This window comes from Corvus moneduloides, chromosome 15, assembly GCF_009650955.1.
Source record: "Corvus moneduloides isolate bCorMon1 chromosome 15, bCorMon1.pri, whole genome shotgun sequence".
Classification (NCBI taxonomy): Eukaryota; Metazoa; Chordata; class Aves; order Passeriformes; family Corvidae; genus Corvus; species Corvus moneduloides.
Window position 1 is genome coordinate 9,272,641 of NC_045490.1, and position 20,726 is coordinate 9,293,366.

At 45.8% G+C, this 20,726-nt stretch overlaps 1 protein-coding gene across 1 annotated transcript; it reads left to right on the forward strand.

The window, feature by feature from the left end:
- Window positions 1–533: 533 nt before the first annotated feature.
- CXCL14 (C-X-C motif chemokine ligand 14) lies at window positions 534–9,216 on the forward strand. The gene is made up of 4 exons (XM_032125170.1): window positions 534–1,016; window positions 1,873–1,978; window positions 6,426–6,536; window positions 8,067–9,216. Exons 1-4 carry the CDS (start codon window positions 953–955, stop codon window positions 8,080–8,082), a joined length of 297 nt encoding a protein of 98 aa, XP_031981061.1. The 5' UTR covers window positions 534–952; the 3' UTR covers window positions 8,083–9,216.
- Window positions 9,217–20,726: the final 11,510 nt, after the last annotated feature.

Below are 20,726 nucleotides of genomic sequence, written 5' to 3' on the forward strand. Positions count from 1 at the left end.
GAGGCGTTTGGCTGCGGCGTGCTTGGTATACACTGCTGTGAAGGCGATTAGACCCCACTCTGATCTCCATCGGTTTCATTTAGACAAAAATCTGGAATCTGGATTTAAAGATGCTCTTTTAGCTGTTTCAGAAATCAGAAACAGACTCTGCAAGGGAGGGGAAACATGTATTTGCATCCATGAAGTCCTGCGTGTTGCTACCCTGCTTCGTGGAGCAGAATATTGTTCGAGTGTTCATTAAAGCAACGCTAAACCGATCTTATTTCCTGAAGCATTCCACATGCTAAACCCACCTAACAATGCTTTTAGGAATATCTTCTCCCATTCACTAAACTTTCCTTTAGATTTAGAAGCCCACTCAAGCTAGAAAAAATAGTATTTAAGGCAGTCTGTGACAAAAGGTGACACCCCTTCCCAGGTGAGACTTCTCCAAATCTTATTTCCAAGGTGCATGGGAATTTCCGCGGAGCGCGGGCATCCCTGGAACGCTCACAAGCGGATGGTTTTCCAGCTAACAGCCTCATTCACACAAACACACACATCGCCCTCCCCAGCAAACCTCCTCTGACGGGGACCGTCCCAGCTGGGCAGGGGCAGAAGCAGCTGCCCCATCGCCTGCGCTCCCTCCGGGATGTTCGGGGCGGGGATGGGGGATGCTCCCCCCCGGGGTGCCGGTCGTCCCCCCCCGCCGGGGCTGAGGAAGCGAAGGGAGCAGTGGAGTTGCTCTGCATATTAATGAGCGGGGAGCGAGGGCAGCGGGAGCCGCTTTAAAGGAGGAGAAGGGAAGGCAGCGGCAGAGCGCAGGCAGCGCCGGGCAGCCGCTCCGCCGGGAGCCGCTCCGCTGTCCCCTCCCTGGTGACCCAGCCCCGGGACAGCGGGATCGGGGGGACGAACCCCAAGCGAACAAACACATCAACCCCCCGGCGTCTCCTTGGGTACCTGCTATCTCACAATGAAGCTCCTGACAGCAGCTCTGCTTCTGTTCTTCATCGCGATGTGCTTAGCCAGCGCGGAAGGTAAAGTGGTTTATTCTGCTTATTCCCGCTTAAATCTCTTTTGTAATTTGTGCTTCTGTCTTGATAGCCCTGCCTTGGGCTGAGCTATCCCCTGCACGGTGGAAAGGTGTGATATATGGAATCTGTGAGTAAGGGAGCTGCAAGTTGTTCAAAGGTGAAGTAGGGGTAAAATACACGGGATAAAGTTGTGTCTTCGTTTGTGTCTTCACTGCAAGGCAAGGAGCTCGCAGTGGGGCAGGTCACGCCATGTTCTTCGTTATTCAGGAATAGAGCTCAAACATCTCCTTTGAAACTGAGGGTGGTTTTCAGGGAAAATAGAGCAGAGCTGGATGCAAGGTGGTGGCACAGTCTGCGTTTTCTGCTGTGCACAAAAATGATGGTTAAAAATGCTCAGCTTTTGTCTGGCTACGACTGCACCACAGCATCCGTGAAAGGAGGAATGACTCAAAGTCCTACAAAGTCCAAGTGAGACACGAGTGAATGAGAAAGTAGCCCAGACATGCACTTGCTTGCTCAGTTTAAAGCAAGTTCCGACTCTTTCATTTCCTTTTGTTAAATACAATTATACTTAATCACAGCAGGTGCACTTAAAGAAATCTGCTCTTTACAAAGTCCCAGAACATATGTAATGCTCTAAAACATATTTCCCAGAGAGTCACTACCTTTTTCTGGGATATACCAAAGGAGAAAAAAAAACCCTCTTTTTAAGCTCAACAGCATTACAAAATTCATCTTTTCCCACCAAGGCTTTAAAGAGCAAACTGAAGTTTTCCTGGATACACACAGGCTGGAGGGGAAGGGATGCTTGGTATGCAGGAGGCTTTGCAGGCGCATGAGAAAATGCTTTCTCTTGTAGGCGTGAAGTGCAAATGTTCAAGAAAAGGTCCTAAAATAAGATTCTCTAATGTACGGAAGCTGGAAATAAAACCGAGGTACCCATTTTGCGTGGAAGAGATGATTATGTAAGTTTTCCTTCATTTATTGCTTTCTGTTTCCCTGTCAGCTGAACTGCTTCACCTTATCTGCAAGTTCCTTCTTTGTTCTTTGTTTTCCTCATGCCCTGGCATGCTAATTCCTAGGAACAGTCATTTGCTGCATCAGAGGAAAAAAACCCGTACAATTCTGACCAAAACCCCAGGCATCATTTTTTGACACAATGCTTTTTTTTAATCAGATAAGTATTTCCAGAACAGGTAGCAGTAGAAAGATTATCATTAGTTCAAGTGAAAATAGGGACAAATTCTACTCCAAGCTGCCTGATATAAAACTCAGAACAATTTACTCAAATTATTCTGAGCATGCAGAGTAAACACGAACAGAGTTTGATCTGTGGTGGTTTCTGCAGGGAAGAGTTACCCCAACCTGCATTGTAGCAGAGCAATCCCCTTCACCTGATGGGATTAGTCAGCATGTAAGAGAATGCTTTCCTCCCAGTCTCCCTGCAAGTCGGGACCAATGCTGCTGTGAAATCTCAAACTGATGTAATGGTTAACCAAGCTGAGGCAGGTACAGGGATTTTTGACGTGACTGGCTAAAAAAAGGAGGATTTTTTAGATTTTAAACATGGGTGGGTTTGGCTTTTTTCCTGTCCTGTTTGGATATCTTAAGATTCCCCCCACAAAGCACCATCCAAACAGTATGTGCAGCTGGATAAGAACCAGAAGGGCAGATTATCCAAAAAGACTGCACCAAGCCCCCCTGCCACCTAAGAGGGGGAAAAAGGGTCCCAGGATCAGCCACAGCCCCAGGACACCAAGGACTGACTTGATCCAGCATTGTGCTCCCCCATGGAACATCTGCCAGTTGCTTAACAGCAGGATCTGTGCAGGCTGCACACCACCTCCAGCACCTTGCAATGCCCACGGGGCCGAATCTTGCCCATCCACCTGGCGCAAACAAGGAGATACCACAGACTTCCCACATGGAACTGGCCTCCAGGCTCAGTGGAGGGCTTGTGGAGGAGGAATGGAGAATCAAGCTTCCTTAGGCTTCCTCCAGAGCTAGGGCAGCACCACTGTGAACAATCAGACCCACTTCTTTGGAGCCCAAACAAGTTGATGGTGACCTGAACAGAAAAATTCTTGCAGAACAACCCTGCCTGAATCAGCTCCTCACAGCTTTACTGTTTGCTTTGACCCTTCAGTAGTAAAATGATGTCATAGAAAAACATTAACTCTTCGCATCCCACTCCAGTTATTTGCCCAAAAGCAGATGGTGACCAGGGGGTATGAAATAAATCTCATTAATGCAATGTTTTACTTCCAATCAGAAATCTGGGAAAGCTGAAATGCTGTGTATGAGCAGTTGCTTTGCCAGCCTGCTAGGGCAGATGTTGAACAATACTATTCAAGGCTGAGGGTTGTCCAGGGTTTGCAGCAGCTCCTGGGACAGAACTGTCCCATCGCTGTCTCATTGCTGAGGGTGTCTATGGGGCCAGCAGGGCAAACCCGCTGCCATCACTGCCTTTCCAGCTACCCTAATGCAGCCTGAACTGAAAGCATTGAAATTAATATTCTGGGAAGCAATTGATCCAGGGGTCTCTGGACAAAGCACAGCGGAGCTAAATTCCTGCAACTGAGTTTTTGTTGCTGCAGTGATCATCTAAAATGAGTTGTCGAAGCTGTGTCCCCTCTGCCCTCCTTAAGAGCTCTCATACAGCAGAAACGTGATATAAATTATGTTGGACAGAGAAGCAGTAGGTATGGGGGGTGCAGTTAAGGGAGGTTTTGGCCATAACCCCCCAGCAGAGCTGTGCTACAGGGTAAGAGACAGTTAAACTGAGTCCTCAGTCTAGTCAAAATCTATCAAGATTCATGGTACATCTAGCAGTAATTGTGAGTGTATCTGTCTGTATTCTGGAATGAGAGAAAGCAGAAGAAAATAGGAGGGAAGTTTAACTCTTTCTACCTGAAATGTTCTGAAACACCCCCACCCATGCTTTGCCCCATCCCAGAGGGTAGGGATAGATCAGAGTGAGAAGAGCTGATGGGAAATAGGCTCACAGCAGTGCCTTTCTCAAGGGGCTGTAAACTGATGGCAGTTCCCACACCAGCCTGGGATGAAAGGACCAGAGCCAGGATCCTTGTGGTCATGGAGACAGGGTATTTGTAGGCAGAGGTGCAGCCCCTCCATCCCTGCAGATGAGATGTGTGGGGGCACAGGGTGCTGGGGTCACAGACTGACTTGGGGTGCTCATCACAGCCCCAGAGGCATGGACATACAGGGGAGAATTTTGGCACAGGGACACTCAGACACCAGGGTGAGGGCTCCAGCCACCAAGCCCTGGGCAGCTAAGGGACAAATCCCACTGGGGAAATCTTACTGGGGGTGTAAATTCTGGTGCTTCATCCCTTCTCCATCTCTCTCAACCTCTTCTTGCAGCCCATCCAGGCAACTCCTCACTCAGGTAGAAGCTCCCACAGCACCTCTTAGGCACATTCCATTACCTGTCAGACCAGCATCCTCAAAAGCAGGTCCAGGTCATCTCAGGGTGCCCAAACACACTGCCACCCAACCCTGCACCCATCAGGGACTGTGTGAGAACTGCAGAAGACCATGGGGCTGCCTTGGGAACATTTCTCCTGTCCATTCTCCAGAACCAAAGCAGAAAACTTACATGTGATGTCAGAGCAATGCATCTCAGCCTGAGGACAGAGCCAGTTCACCTGAGAGGCAAATCATGGATCGCTTCCTGCTCAGACTGCAGGCTCTGGTAAATCCAGACTTCACTGCTTCTGGTGCAAATGTAGGGCTTGCTGCTTTTCAGAGGTGTTCCTGCTCCTCTCCTCCCGCAACTCAGCTTGTCCATCACTTTCTGGAAATATCCTCTATGGTCTGTCAGAAGAGAAACCCAAGCCAAGATCTGGGTCAGCCAGTGCAGATGGCACAGCTGGGGAGGTGCATGGGGAAACCTTGCTCCTCTCTCGAATCCCTTAAAACTCGTATCACCCCCATTCAAAGCTACAGGAAAACTCCCCTTCTCAAGCCCATACTGCTCTCAGAGGAGTTGGCTGAGAACACCCTTAGAACAGAGGTAGTCCATAGTTTTTAGCACTGATCCTTCCCTTTCTGATGCCTGCAGCCATTCAAGGCTCTTTGAGGCTTTCACTGCTTTCCCATGCATTGGGGAAAAGTCCACATCCTGCCAGAAAACAACCTGGAAATTACACCGCAAATTTTGTGACTGTAGCTGGAGATGGAGCAGAAAAGGGGAGTGGGGAGGAAGGTTAATTGAACAGAAAGACCTATTTGAACACCTTGTAAAACCTGGAAATTGGAATCATGCTGAGACCCTTAGTTCAGTTCATGAAGGCAGCATGTTTTAATTTGTGAGGCACCAGGAGGGTGAGCTGGGAAAGTCTGCAAGGCATTTTGTCTTGCTTTCTGAACCAAACCATAAAAGAAGACCTTCAGTATACACAGGTATTTCTGGGTTTCTGCCATCATTATACTCATGTCTCTAGCAACATTTAATGAATTCCATTATAGGGTTTTAGTTAAAGCAACGACTGTTATGTTAAACCATCCCTGTTGTGGATGGTATTTCCAGAAAATTAATAATTCTAATACAAATTTTCATTGTGGGTTGGTTTCTGGATGTTGTCTGGGGTTTTTAAAATCACAAAATTAATAAGAAAACCAGAAAACTGTTCAATTTTGAGCCCACAAAAGTGGGGCAGTCTTGATGTTTCTGGAAAGCCATCCTGTTGGGACCCAGATCCCTCATGTCACCTCAGCTGAGGTGACCAACGGAGGCAGCCTCACTGAGCCCTCCAGGAGGTAACCTCAAATGATGAAAAGACTTTTGCCATGTTTTGGCTCCCTGCACGCTTGGTCCTGACAATAAGGGGACACCAAAGCCGCAAGGAGAGCAGGATCAAGTGGGGATCAGAGGAGGCTGAAGCCCCCAGGGCTGATGCTGAGGCTCGCTGATTGCAGAGTGCTTGTTGAGCACACAAGCACTCTGCCACGTGCAAGTATTTAAAATATTACAGAATTAAGAAAAAAAAAAATCAATGAAACAGTACTGATAATTTCTCTTGGATGAAGTATTGTTGAGTGTATCAGAACTATCTCTTCATGCAAAGTCCTTGTGGTTGCCTGAATGAGTCCTAATCAAATTACAGATTAGGCTCCAAAGATGATATCTAACAGATAGGCAGAGCAAACCCACTGATTAAAACCAGTGGGTACATCTTCATCTGCTACAGCCTCGATGCCCTGCACTGAGGGAGAACAGCTGATCTGACCTTATCCCAGTAAACTCAACACATCTGCCATAAAGAACAGAGCTGGAAAACCCTTACCCTGCTCCACTGGGTGAGAGCCCCCTGGCCCACTCTGGCATGGACTGGAGTGGGAACAGGGGGGTATTCCTGTGCCTCCATGACCTGTCCCCTTGCCTTGCAGTGTGACGCTGTGGACACGGGTGAGGGGGGAGCAGCAGCACTGCCTCAACCCCAAGCGCCAGAACACCGTGAGGCTGCTCAAGTGGTACCGAGTATGGAAGGAGAAAGGCAGGTAAGGGCCAGTTTGCTGAACGGGTGAAGGATCTTGGAGGCAGTCAGGCAACCAGCAGCATTCAGACATAGAAAAGGCAGGAAAATGCACACGCTAGCAAATGCTCCATCCAGCACAGAGGATGTATTTCATCACCAGCATTACGATTTTAAATGGATGTTCTTGATATTAATTCTTTCCTGCCACATGCAATTCTCGCTTCTATTTTGGCATTAGGCTGTTCTGACTATAAATAGTAATTATTTTTGGTAAAAATATTCATCAGCTGACATTCTCAGTTATTTACATACACTCACCTCCCTTCTACGGGTAAAAATACAAGATGAAAAGCTAAACTACTTTCACACAGTCACAAGAAAAGCAGTCAGGAGAGATGGGATGTCCCACACTTCAATCACACCACCTCAACATCATCAATACTTGATGATGCAGATATTTGCCAATTTTAACTAGTGTATCATTCCCAGAAAAATTGTAGTTTTCTGAAAAAAATCTCTGACAGCTTCTCCCTTGTAAAAAGGGTTAGGTTTTTTTCTAAGTCATAGACAGAAGACAGAGAGTGAGATGTGAATTCCTAATGTCCAGTGGTGATGTCCCCATCTGTAATTAAGGGGAGCTGCCCAGTTCCTGCCACATCTCCAGCCATGGCCAAGAAAGAGCCTCCACACACAGTATAGGTTCATCAAACCCTCATCCTCCTCATCTGGTGGGGAATTTGGTTCCCAAAAGTGAGCTCAAGTAAGGCTAGGGAGCAGCAGGCTCCTCTCTCTGCAGGCCCAAGGGTGCCAGTGATCCCCAGCAGAGTCTTGGTGGTGCCTCAGGCAGTGCCAGGGCACAGCAAGCCCCTGGCCATCTCCCCGAATTCCTGCCAGCTCGCTGCATCTGCTTCACAAACAGAGCACGTGGGGAAGCCCTGGCTATTGCATAACCACATATTTTCACTCTTCCCCTGGTTTTTTGGGTTTTTTTTTTTTACATAAGGCCATCATTAAGATGACAAAGGTTGCTCAGCCCCAGGCTTGTGCCCTCATGAAACACACAGACAGACAAGCCCATCAAGTTGTGCTGTCAGGAAATAATATAGAAAAATGAAATAGAGTCATTATTGCAAACAACAGATATTGTGAACTTATTGTCTATATACAGCTCATTATAAGCTTCAACATTTGTATATGAGATAGGGATTTTCCAGCATTTAAAGCTAAATAGCAGATGTGGATTTCTTCATGTTATTTATCCAGATAATTGTGGCAGAGTGTGTTACTTCCAACATGCCTCCAAGATGTGATAGTGTCGAAGTCCAACACTCCTCCCAGATGCTTTATGGATAGAGGGAGCAGTCTGGTGACTGCTGAAGTCAATAACTTACTTTCCAAATTACTTAGGCACAGGCTAAAAATCTGATTCTTGGGGTTTTATTATTTTTGGGTTGTTTATTATGTATTTTTATTATTATTATTATTGTTATTTGAAATTGAGTTTTTTAATTCCTAGTTTAAACACCCTGCTCTTGGCTCTTCTTTTGTTTAGGGTTTATGAAGAATAAGAGAAAGTGGTACATGGAATGGAGTGGACTCCCTTGGCTGGCATAGGACTGGGCTCAACAGAAGATTATTTCTCTCTCGCAGACATAAGACACAAATTCTATATTATTATAAAGCACTTTTTACCAAGGGTCAGTTTTTACATTTTATAGCCGTGTGCAAAAGGCTTCCAGATTTCTCAAGCATCTGTTGCACTTCTCATTTCATACCCGTCTGCTCTGTACTGAAATTAGGAAAACACATGCTTTTCGTTTTAAAGAAGTTCTTTTGGGATTTTTTTTTTGTTTTAATTATTATTCATTCATACTTCACTATGATTGCAATCGAGCTTTATAAGCTCACTAGCAAAGAGAACTGTTTGTGACGGTGTCGCACAGCCATGGCCCTCACCTCTGGCAGTGGGAATGCTTCGGGGCTGGGGTTGCTGCTCATGTTTGCAGCCTCCACCTCAGTCAGGCAGAGCAGGGACCAAAGACGAGTTTGCTGGGGAAGATGCCACTAAAATGTCGCGGCTGTACCTGCAGAAGTGAGGTCCCTCAGCAGCTCGTCAAATGAGCGTGAGCATCACTTGTGTACCTCTTCTTTAATGGACTTGAGGTCTTGCTGCAAGGCAAAGCGTCCTGTATCTCCCATTTAACCTCTCATGCATTAGAAGGCATTCCTAGGTCATTTTTATTACTAAGAAAATGTTTATTTTTTTTCCACCTGAAGCATTTACAGAAAGTATGTGGCTTCAGTACTGAGACATCTTAAGCTTCAAGACTATTGTGTATGTTTTCCTAGATTTGTAGCAACAAGAACAAAAAGCCTTTAAAAGGTACCTTTTTATGAAAAATACGATAGGGCAAACATATAAATACCTATGTATGTTTTAGTCACAATGCAACATATTCATTATTTTGAATGTAATACTTCAATGTTAAGCAGTGCATTCCTCTTTTTAATATAACAAAACTACCTTCTCATTTGTAAATATACTATAGGAAGTCTCCCTATATTATCTCGTTGTATAATGTACTGTACTGCTAAATTATCATATGCTATTTAAATGTTTGAAATATTTAGAAGGTTGCATGCAGATTTCATATTTCTTTCTAAGACAAATGAAAAAAAATAATTAAAAAAATATTTAAAAAATTTGACAATTGCTTGTAAATTTCCTTAAGCCATCAGAGAACTCCTGCCACTTTCAATCATTTGGTAGCTGAATTGGTTTGGGGAGGAAAACAGTAGGTCAGAGAAGCTGATTAGAAATAGGACATCTTGATGATACTTGTATTAGAAAACATTATTCCAGTACAATTTACCTTCCTTTCTCATTTTAGGATTTGGACTTTAGCCAAACACTGAGGAATGCTGTGACATAAAGAAGGGTGATCCATTCACCTGTAACCACTGGTCTAGTGTTGTGTTAAGTAAACATAAATCAACAACTTCAATTCATATAAAACCACATAAAAAGCAGTTTGGACAAGATCTGGGTTAGATTAGGGACAGTTGTACAACAAAAGTCAGGCAACAAAAGCCTGTGAGCTACCACCTCCTCTTCCTGCCCAGTTTCTGCCCTCGCCCACAGGGAGAGACTTTGCACCCAGCAAGGCTCCTACATCACTCCCCAGATAAAAGGAAAGCAACAGCTTGGAACAGTAAGGCCAGCAAGAGTTTAAAGGCATTAAAAGCTCCTGGTGTTCCCTGAACAGCACCGCTGGCCTTTCTGCCTGCTCCCAGCTGTGCAAGGGCAGCTGCACATGGGGCTGCTCCCGGCATCGGCACCATCTCAGTGACAACAATCTTATCCTGCAGAACCAGAGCAATACCTGGCCTCAGCTCAAGGGTTTCCTTTCGTTCAGACAGACAAAATAGGAAAAGAAAATATAAACATTATGTGTATATATATATAGCCTCAATTACTGGGATAACCACCTGGCAGAGCTGGAGGAGAAAGAGGATGTAAAATAAGTTTCCTATTCTGCACAAGGGCAAAGCTCAAGCTTCAGATACCTATGAGTAAAAATCTTGATAAATATCCCAGGGTATTTAAGAAATTAATTCTCTGGGGATATCAACAAAAGGGCCTGTTTCTGGCTGACCATCTGAACCCAACCTCTGGGCAAACCCAGACCTGTGATAGAGCCAAGCTGCCCCTATCCTTCCTTGAGTCACATTTTAACAAAACCAGTAGTTTTTCCTTGAGAAGATTTGATTTCAACAGGGCGGCAGACTTCAAAAAAGGTTTCAGCTTATTTAGTGACTACTGGGCAATGTATTTCCTGGGAAATATTGATAGGATTGCATAAGAAGAATGGTGTGCACAGCTCTGACTGCCCAAGCACAGGACTCACTGACTCATACCTCGCAGGGCAGAGCATGTACAAATGTCTTAGCTCTGGGTTCATCTGCCAGATCAAAACCACCAGCACCAACAAAAACTAACTAAGCACAGAGGAAACAAATTGCAATTTTTTTCCACTTACCGGAATGGGAGGCAAAAAAAATACCACCCAAAACAACAAAAATCACAAACCAATTTAAAAACAAACAAACAAAACCAACCAAAAATTGCTTGGTTCAATACTTGTATTTCCTTTAACCTAAAATCCTTTGAATAAAACAACTCTCAGAAACAAGAATTGAAAACCTAAAGAGAAAAAACAGACTCTGAGCTGGTTTTCCCAAGTCTGTAAGCCTGGAACTCCAGGCAGGGTTGTTAATTTTCCAGGAACAAGAGAAGAATCCCCTGCTGTCCCTGATATGCAGTTGTAAAGGGAAATACTGCATCAGAAGGTAACAGCCACACACAAAGCATCAGCCACTTTCTTTCAGACCAAAACATGTCTGCTAAAACATTTAAATAAATATAATATACATATGTATATGTAGGTACCTCCTCCACCAAGATTTGGCAGCAATCTTAAGGTTTGGTTTTGTTTTCCCCAGCAGATTTCAGGTTGTGAAGCCACAGGAGACCCTTCAGTCCAGCCTCCCTCATATGCAGACCATACACTTGTGCTCGGAGATCAAAAATGAAGCAGCTGAAGTATGGTCTGAGCACACACCAGCCGGCCCTGACTGCTCCTCAGTTACCAATTTACCTTCCCAAGAGCCTGAACAGTTGCAGGGTAAGCAGGAGCCTCACTTCATCCTGGGGTACAGGACCAGGACATGCAGACCCCACAGTTCCTTTACCTGAGCACCAGTGCTGCACCACAAGTGTGTGAACCCATCCCAGAGCCTCCAAGAAGGGCAGGAGGCAACTGCTTTCCCCATCCAGCCTGCAAATCTGCTCCCTGGCACTCTGCAGGAACACCAAGCCCTGCGCAGGAGACCTGCCCACACACCCCATCCTTCCCCTGGGCATTGGGTACCCGCAGGCTGCACCCATTCCAAAACAGTGCTATTAGATTTTATTTTAATGAAGGTGCAGGGGTCACCCAAGCAGCTGCAGTGAGAGGACACAATAGCAGGGAGACCTGCCTGGCCTTTTCAGCGAGAGCACTATGTGGGATTAGTAATGTTACACAGAGCCTTTCACCACTTGCTTTTCACTTGCTCATATATGGTCTAGGTCAGCAATGGCCAAAAAAGTTTATTAAGAAACAATGGTTGCTTGGTGGTCTGTGTGAGATGGCTCTCAGCAGGTCCTGCTGTGCCCCAGCTCCCCCAGGCTCCCTAAATCAAGGCACGAGGCCACACCAGATTGTTACACACATGGGGACCTTTCCTGACCATGTCCATGTGGTGGAAGTGCTGGTTCCACACCAACAAAGTTTTAGCAGGGCTGTGGGAGCAAACATGGGGATTGATGGTAAAGTCATTGTTGGGGCTGGGGGTTTGCACTGGCCACCCCAGAGACCTGAGTGGGAAGTCGAAGGCAGAGTTACAGCAACACAAATGCTCTCCGAGCTAATTAAACAGCAAAGTTGGATCCCTTCTGGGCCCATATTTGTAGAGAATAGGAACAAATGTGAATAAAAAAGCCACCATCCGCAGGATTCACCATCCCACTGGGATCCAGAGCCAGGGAGTTGTGCCTGTTCAAGGGTAAAGGGCCTCTGTGCAACCTGACATTATTTAACAGGTTTTATATAAGCCCAGACAGAGCTTGCACTCTCCAAAACACACTTCCCCTTAAGTCAAATGAAGCTCTAGTCACATTTGGGGTATTTTTCCTCCAAAGCTAGTTTTCAAGATTGAAGGACTGAAATCCAGATGTGCCCAGCATCTGGAGACCTCACTCCTGGTTGTGCAGCACCTTTGGGAAAAGATAAGATGGTTTGGGCTGAGTTTGGGCTTGAGATCCAGGAAGATGGACAGCCCATCTTGAAAGCCCTGTCTGCACCAAGTTCATGCCAGGGCAGTCTGTAGATCTTCCATGCCTGGCACTCGTGCTGGGATTTGTTGTTCAGTTTGTTCCCTTCAGTGGGTTGGGGTGTGCATGGCCACAACTGGAAATATACGTATTTTTGAGGACTGCTGTTTGCAGCACTCACTAACTCTGTGTTTGCTCTATCAGAAACTCTGTGTCCGTTAGTCATTGATTTCCCTCTGATCCTAAACCACAAAGAGCCAAGTGTTTCCTGGAAGTTCTTTGGTTTGCCTAGAAATGCTGCACCCCTTGAGCCTCCAGATATCCTTGTAAACAGCGCATATTTTCTGGCAAAGATTTCCTCTAATTCCTTTACCCAGAATGGCAACAGGCATTGCCATTGCCTGAGAGAGGCGGTGGATGCAGCTGCATTTGCAAGCAGCTCCAGGTGCTCAGAGTGACCACCAGTGCTCATAGATATCAATATGCACCTTACAGAAATATTAATTGTTTGCAAAATCCTGGGCATCCAGGCAACTTGGAAAATGTCACAAACTGTTGGCTGTGCTTTCTGACAACACATACCTGCATCTCTGTGGACTATACCCACAAAGGTATTTGAGCTACCATTTCATAGAGAGAAAGCTGAACACCTGCATAAAATGGGGTCACCATCCTTTTTACCTTCCTTGGCCATCACCTCTGCTGACCACCAGAACTACAGTAACAGTCTCTGAGTCATGCTAGAGGTATTAAAGTATTTAATATCCAGTCCAGATCCAGAAGTTGGGTTTTGAGCGTTTCTATGAGCCAGCACTACTTGAGATGAAGCCTTGTGAGATCAAAAGGATGGTTGGGAGACTCCAGCAGCCTGGGATTCAGGTCCCTTCCTTTCTCTCACCAGCACTTTGGTGTCCAGCAGCTGCTTGGCCTTGGCCATCCGATCGCAGCCCAGATCACTTCTGAAGGAGCAGTGGGGAAAGCAGGGCTGAAAGGACATCTAGTGGCGACCAAAAACCTTCTCAGTCAGCCGGGGGACGCCTCACAGCTGTCTGCATTATAAATCAGTTTGGAGCCTGCTCATTGTGCTTCTGTTGCTGGGAATGCTCTTCCGCAGCTCTGCAAGAAAAGCTTCAACTGTTGCATCTGGTTTAGGAAACATCTCCAAAGAAAAATTTTTTTTAAAGAAAACAACCCAAAAAATAATAAAAAAATAGCAAAGCAGCTGTGTATGGGGAAGCCTGTTTAGAGATGCACACAGTCGTATTATCCTGTCAATTTGGAACATGTACACTAAGGGAAAAGAGAACACCTGGCCTCTCTGTGTTTACAGGAGACATATCCGTCACACCAGCATGGGGAACTGGATTGCAGCACAACTCAGCGCAGACTCATTCCCAAAACACCTGTCCCAAATCCTTTAAAAACATCAAGCGTTTCTGATCAATATAGTTTTCTTGCCCAGAGGTTCTCCCTCCTGCCACCTGCTCTCCAGCAAGCCCAGGACCCCGTGTGGTTGCCATTCCTCTGGTGTTGCACTGGGGTCCTGTCCCTTTGACCTCCCAGCAACAAAACCCACACATACAGAGTATCACCTCCAGTGCCTGAAGTGGAGAACTCCTCCCTTTTCCTGGGTACCAGCACAGCTACATCCAACCACCAAAACAAAGCCAAGACCCCTTGAAGAAATGCCTGTAGGGATATAACACACATGAGAGTGTATTCTCTGAACACCCAGTGACAGGTTGCATTTCTGGTCCTCTTGCCAACCAGTGAAGTCCTCAAATCCCCTTTGATTTTCTCTCATCTGTTGCCTGTTTGTGTTATCAGCTCTTTGGGTAGTGACTGCTCTGACGACACACATGGAGGGCATCCAGCCCAACAGGAGCACTCCCTGCGAGCGGGCACGCGGGACCTGGGAGGGAGGAATGACATGACATGAAGTGACAGGAAAGGAGGCAGGCAGCCAAGGCCTGGAAAATCACCATGCCTGTGTTTTTGGTTTTCCTCCTGCACAATAAAAGAGGTTAGTGAATTCCTCTTGAATGGGTTTCAGAACCTCCTCCAAGGAAAAAAAAAGAATCCTGTTCATGTTCACTTAAGACTGATAATTACAGGAATAATTATGATTTATTCCTGTCATAAATCTTGGAGGAAGAAAAGGGTTTTGAGGTTTGCAAGATTTGCTGGATGACAAAAGGAAAGCACAGCTCTAATTGCCCTTCTTTGTTGTGTTTAATTAAGAATTCTGAAGCAACTGATCTCAGGATTTTTTTCATGGTTAGAAACCTGCAAGGAAAAGAAAATCTTTCTGCAGAGCACCAATCAAAGCTTTGTTGGGTTACTAGGCACTAAGTGTGCTACATCTGAACACTCAGGACACCCAGAAAAAGAAGCTTATTAAAGGAAAAGAAATGCTACAACAGGCTTCTTTCCACCACCACCCCCCACTTCCAGTAGACCTTGGCAATTTCGAGCTCACTTCTAATCCCGGAAGAAATGTCTTTTGTCTTTACCCCTCAGCATTTTCACCTCATTATTGCCCGTTCAATTTTGTTGCATAAAAACATTTCTCCATTTCTATTACCTTCATAATTCCACAATTTATATTTTTCCTTGTGGTTTGCTTCGACTTCCTTTTTTATCTCTCCAGACTTATCACTTCTGCAACCACATCAGGAAAATCAAACCAGCCCAGAGCTCCTCAGCGCCTTCCCTGGGCCAGCAGTTCCCAGTCAAGCACCACTTCTCCCCAGCAAGAACCAGTTTGCCAAGTGCTACCTCTCCAATTCAAAGTGTAAGTGACAGGCAGGGTGTTCCCTCTCCATTTCTGTGCAACAGCTAAAACAGTTCTGCCAAGAAAATCCAGTTCCTCCTCATTGTAGCAACCAGTGTCAAATCATCACGTCTGGCTCTGAGCAGTGCCACCAGCCGACGAGTTACATTATGCTCAGCCAAGGCTGCAGGAAGTTAAGGAATAAAAACGGCAAGAAATCCTTGGGATTGCTTTCAGTCTGAAGGCGCTTGTGACAGGGCTTTTGCAGAAAGTAGTGGCACTTGAGAAGTGTGGAACTCCCATGCTGAGAACAGGACCAGCACACACTGCATCCCCAAAGGGAACACAGAAACAGAGAATAGTCTGAGTTGGAAGGGACCCACAAGAATCATCGAGTCCAACACTGAAGTGAGTGGTCTTGTGAGGAAACAGAGGTTTGGGTTGAACAGAAGGTAAAATCCCAACAATTCAACTGCACTAGATAATGATGCCTTGAAATGCTGCTCTACAAAGGGAAAATACCAGCTTTAAGGGAAAAAGAAAAGACTTCTTGGGTTTGTCATGATGTTTAGGAAATGTTTCTTTAGGGTCAGGAGAAAAGGATGAAGGGAAACACTGAATTTGGCTAAAGCTTGTTGCGGAAAATTATTTAAAAAAAAAAATGGCCCTAAAGCAAAGAATGGAAGGAAAACAATCATTTTGCCGTGTTATAGGAGATATTTCCCCACTTACTTGAAGCAGGTGCCCGGGTTTTCCAGCAGAGCCTCTGCACAGGGTTATCCATCCTGGCCACTGCCGGGAGAGCAGAACCGGCTCCGAGCTGCAGCTTGGTGGAGGTTGACACCTTGCGGCAATTCCCATCACTTACAAGTCAGGAAGGCTGGGTTTTTCCTTTTTCTTTTTTTTTTTTTTTTTTTTTTTTTTTTTCTGGCGAAGACGGTGGGTGGAGTTCATAGCCAAAGAGCTAAATTCCTGGCACCTGGCACGTCATCTGTGGGGTAGAGGTCTGGGTTCATTAACAGTTTAATGAAGATAAATAACACCAAACACTGAAAACGATATAAAAAGAAATCCAAGTCACATCCTATTTATTTCTGGGGAAAAAAATAAAGAAAAGGAAAAAAGGATTCCTTGGGATAGCACCAGCTGTATATACACAAGGCCCACAAGACAAGTAATAAAAAGTGGTCTAGCAAAAGATATTTCTCAGCAATTTCTCGGTCTCATTGGATATCCTTCTGTTTGCACAGTGGGGTAAGAGGTGCAGACCCCTGACTGACTCCAACAGCTGCTTTGGAGGAGCGAAGCTACATCAGCTCCAGAGAAATTATCTCTAATTCCCACTGGAGTAAACGGAAACGGGCTCAAGACTTGCCATGCATTAAACCTGAAGTGAAGGAAAAGATGCCTTGGGTTTTATGCCTTGGTTTTAAGAAGATGAAAAACAAGAGATGTTTGTAGTCTGAAGAAGTGCATTCACGTCTTCATTTATAATTAGCTATTTTACTGCAATTTGCTACATGCTTAAATTGGAAGAGAAAGCGGCATCCCCTCACCAGAAGACCAGCAGAAACATGTCAGCCAAACTTGTCTCCCCTCATTAGCCAAATACTTGTTTCAGAGGAGCTTCTTATTGGAAGTGCATCCAGCCCCAAGGGAACAAAAAACTCACCTAGGACATTTACTTTCCCTTAATCATGCTGCTCCATTGTCTAATTTCCTGAATAGTGAATTCCTGAATACTACAACTAATACTTTGTGTTTACTTATCATTTTACCCCTTCAAGCCATTCCAAAATATGTATTAGCAGGCCTACAACTTAGAGCTACACTTGCAAAAAAGTGTTCAGGGATTATAAGGGCTTATATATACCTCGAAAACTATTCTTGCCACTTAACTGTGGGTCAGACTTAGCTGCATCCCCTGATTCTCCACAGTCCCGTTCCAGGCACAAAGCACAGCACCTGAAGTGTCCTCCTGGAGAGTTTTTCCTTCTAACTCTCTGCCCACTTCAGCTGCACCATTTTGTACTGGTGCCAGCAAACCCAGCAGTTTGGACCCATATGCTGCCTGAGAGTTTTCAAGGGCTGTTGTACCTGTAGTTTAACACTGTACTTTTATTCTTCTCTTTATACCTGGAGGCATTATCCTAAAGAGCTACTGAGAGAGATGGTACCTGGCTGTGAGCATGATGGAGAGCGAGATGGACTCTGTCACCTTCACAGCTGCTTTCACCAACAAGGGGTTGAATTCAGGCTAGAATTTAAGGTGTTCATACCTGTGGGTTTGTCCCTGAAAAATGGGAACTGTAAAGGATATATTGCACATATAATACTAAGGTAAATGGTAAGTTAAATGGATAACCAGAGGCCATTTAAGTCAGTGCAAAGAGTTCCTTTAAATTCCAGAAAGCAGAGCAAATCTACACATTATGTATCATATGCTGAGATGCAAACCCTTGTCCTTGTATGGCCGACTTTGCAGCACTGAGCCTTGGGGTGTCACCCTCGTCCCTCTCATGGTCAGGGTGGCAGGACCTGTACCCCAAAGGGTTCTCCCTGGGGTCAGGGTGCAGGACCCTGATCCCAGGACTGTTTGGCTGGAGCTGTATCCTCTCCTTTCCCACCCGCCCCACTTTGCCCAGGCTCTGGGGCTCCTGCAAGCACTGTTAGGTTCCTGCCCAGCCCTCACATCTCTTTAGGGGTGAATTCACCTGGTTTTTGGCTTTTTTTAATTGAGAAATTGTCAGCATCTTCCTCACTGATACAGTCTTTTACTATAGGTTGCCTCTATTTATGTATATAATACATCCAGTTTCCTTTGATGTGAAAGGCATCTGGATGGTTTCATACTGATGTCCCTTTAGAGAAAAACATTTCCTACCTGCCCCAACAGCCTGGAAGTGAATGAACCCCAAAATGGCTCCCCACTTAAAATACATGAAGCATCTCAATTTTCTTTTATGTACATATGCTCTGTGCCAGGGCAGAGCAGCAACAGAGGTGTGACAGGGAATTTTGATCAAGGCTCCCTGGGAATGCGAGTGACCCAGCCTTCCTCTCCTATTCTGTGTGCAGAAGTACAGATACTTACAGATGTGAAAGGCGGTATCACCACAGGAGCTGTGCATGCACATGTGTGTGACTGCCTGTCTCTGCACACATTGGAGTGTGCGGGAGATGTGGGTCCGTGGCTGGGTGCACATGTGGGACACGTGTCTGTGTGGCACATCCATGGGGGGTTGCTCCCCAGCCTTGCCCTCCCACCCCGAATCCTGGGGAAGGAAGCAGGCAATTCCCTTCGGGTGCAACCCTTGTCCCTACAATGCCAGAGAAGGGATTATACCAGGGATTAACATTTTAAACTCCCCTTCCAGACCTACTCAATCAAAGATCCTCAGGCCAGTAATCGTACTTCTGTCCTGGGATTACTGCATTCCTGAGTCCAAACCTCAGTTTCAGGAGAAGCTGAGGAGAGGTCACCCCCAATGCCTGCACACCCCAAACTCCCTGGGATAGGGCAGAACCTCTGCATTTGGGTTTTCTCCCCTTTTTTTAGCCATCCTCTCCAATCCCCCTGCCATGGTTGGGAGAAGACTCCATGAGTGCTTTTCTTGTCGCCTGCCTCCTCCTAATTCCCAGTAATTTATCCCGTATTAAAACTCCCTTAAGGAAGAATGGCCCGGGACCCAACACCTGCTATGCAAATGGCAGCAAATCCCCCGGGGCCCCGCAGCGGGCCAGTGGGGACGCGCAGGCTGACGGTGATCCTGGAGCATCCTCCCCCAGCTGCAAGGCTCCATCCTCAGAGCCAAAGGGGATCCCCAGAGCTGGGGGGCACCCCCCAACCCCCCTCCAAGAGTTCAGGCTCACTTTCACCCCCTCATTGTAGTGCTTAATTCTTTCAGGTTATCTTTGCCTCTCCTACAGGGCAGCCAGTGAATTTGGTCCCTTTCTTTTAGGATGTGTACTCTAGCTTCAAATAGAAAAATACAAATCAACAAAAGAGGGAGAATTGTGGGAGGGAAAAGGCGGAGGGGGAAAAAGAAGAGAAGAAAAAGCTCTCGCACAAAAAAGGTGTGGGGGGAAAGAGCTCATTTCTCGAACGTGACATCCTAATCTCATTTTTCCCAGTTAATGTGGTAGCCAGGAGGCTGGGGAAGCTCCAGGCAGGGAGCGTGGCCCAGCAACATGACCACACCAGGAGAGTTTGGCCCTTTTCCTTGGACAACTCAGATTAGGGTTGTAGAAACCTCGGGCAGCCAGCCGCACCCCCAGGCACCTGCACTGCACACTGGCTCCAGCCCATCTCCCTGGGGGTGCCCATGCTGGGGAGCCCCACAGAGACCCCACAGGCCCCTCCATCTCCACGCTTTCTTCCCGTGGCCCTTCACCATGATCACACATTTCCCAGCCTGAGCACTTGAGTGACATTTGGGCTATTATTCGAGGAGATAGATTGTTTGGCCTGAAGATGCATTGTTTGGGCTCCTCATAAAAGAAACAAGTGAAATGCCGCAGCTACCACACACAAAAATGACTCCTTCTGGCCATAAAACCAGTGGGACAAGGAAGTGGTTGTAGGAGTCAAACATAATTGATGCTAAGAAAGATGTTATAAATAATCTGTGCCAAGTCCTCTCTCATGTGTCTCAAAACCACAGAAAGTGGCGCTTTTTTTTTTCTCTTTATCTCCCCTTGAATTCAGAAGCATAATACACTGTGAGCACCAATAATTGATGTATGTTATAATTCTTCATTACCCTATCAGTAGTCTGGGAAAATTGGAAGAAAAGAAAATGCCAGAAAGTTATGGTAAAACTTAAGATGCGACAGAAGTAGCTTTCTTTGCTCATGCTGTGAGTGTTTGAATAAGAAGAATGTCCCTGCACTGTAACAAGCTAAAAGAATGAGGAAGACAAAGGATTTCACGAAAAAGGTTTAGATAGAAGACAAGGCAAGTGAAACTGAAAGGAAGGGAAAAAAACCATTTACAATGGAACAATGCGTGTACTAATCGCTTTGATATATTATACAAACCCAAAGACCCAAAACATTGTGTAATTATTTATAAATGACTTCTCCACTCCTGTGTATAATACCACAGAAAGAATAAAACTGCAGGCTACTCTCTAAACTATTTCTAAATAGACCTAGCTCAAAAGGAAGCAGAAGTGTTTGAAAAAAAATAATTAATGGTTGATTTTATGGTTGTCTCATTAAAACATTTTAATTACCACAAACAAAATACATTTGTGCTTGCCGGGAACAATCGTTTACCTACTCTACCCCCCCACCCCCCCCTTCTAAAGAGAAGCAAAATGTTACATCACATGTTTAAAACCTGAAAATAAAACATTCCCACTATTTCTGCAGATCCCCAGGAGGGGTTGAGCCCTGACTGCAAGTCCAGGCACTTGTGCAGGATTTCAGAGTGGATTTGGCTCTCTGGGCCAGGACCCACTGCTGCATGGGGACACTCCTTGTGATGCCCCCCACCCCAGGAAGCCCCTGGCACATGGCACAAGGCCTCACACTGGCCACAGGCAGGTAGGAGATGAGGC

What these genes read in the sequence shown, in the direction of transcription:
- CXCL14 (XM_032125170.1), top strand. Translation starts at nt 953, where the DNA reads ATGAAGCTCCTGACAGCAGCTCTGCTTCTGTTCTTCATCGCGATGTGC. An exon ending in GTGCTTAGCCAGCGCGGAAG is followed by an intron (nt 1,017 to 1,872) that starts GTAAAGTGGTTT and finishes TTTCTCTTGTAG; the next exon opens with GCGTGAAGTGCAAATGTTCA. An exon ending in TGCGTGGAAGAGATGATTAT is followed by an intron (nt 1,979 to 6,425) that starts GTAAGTTTTCCT and finishes CTTGCCTTGCAG; the next exon opens with TGTGACGCTGTGGACACGGG.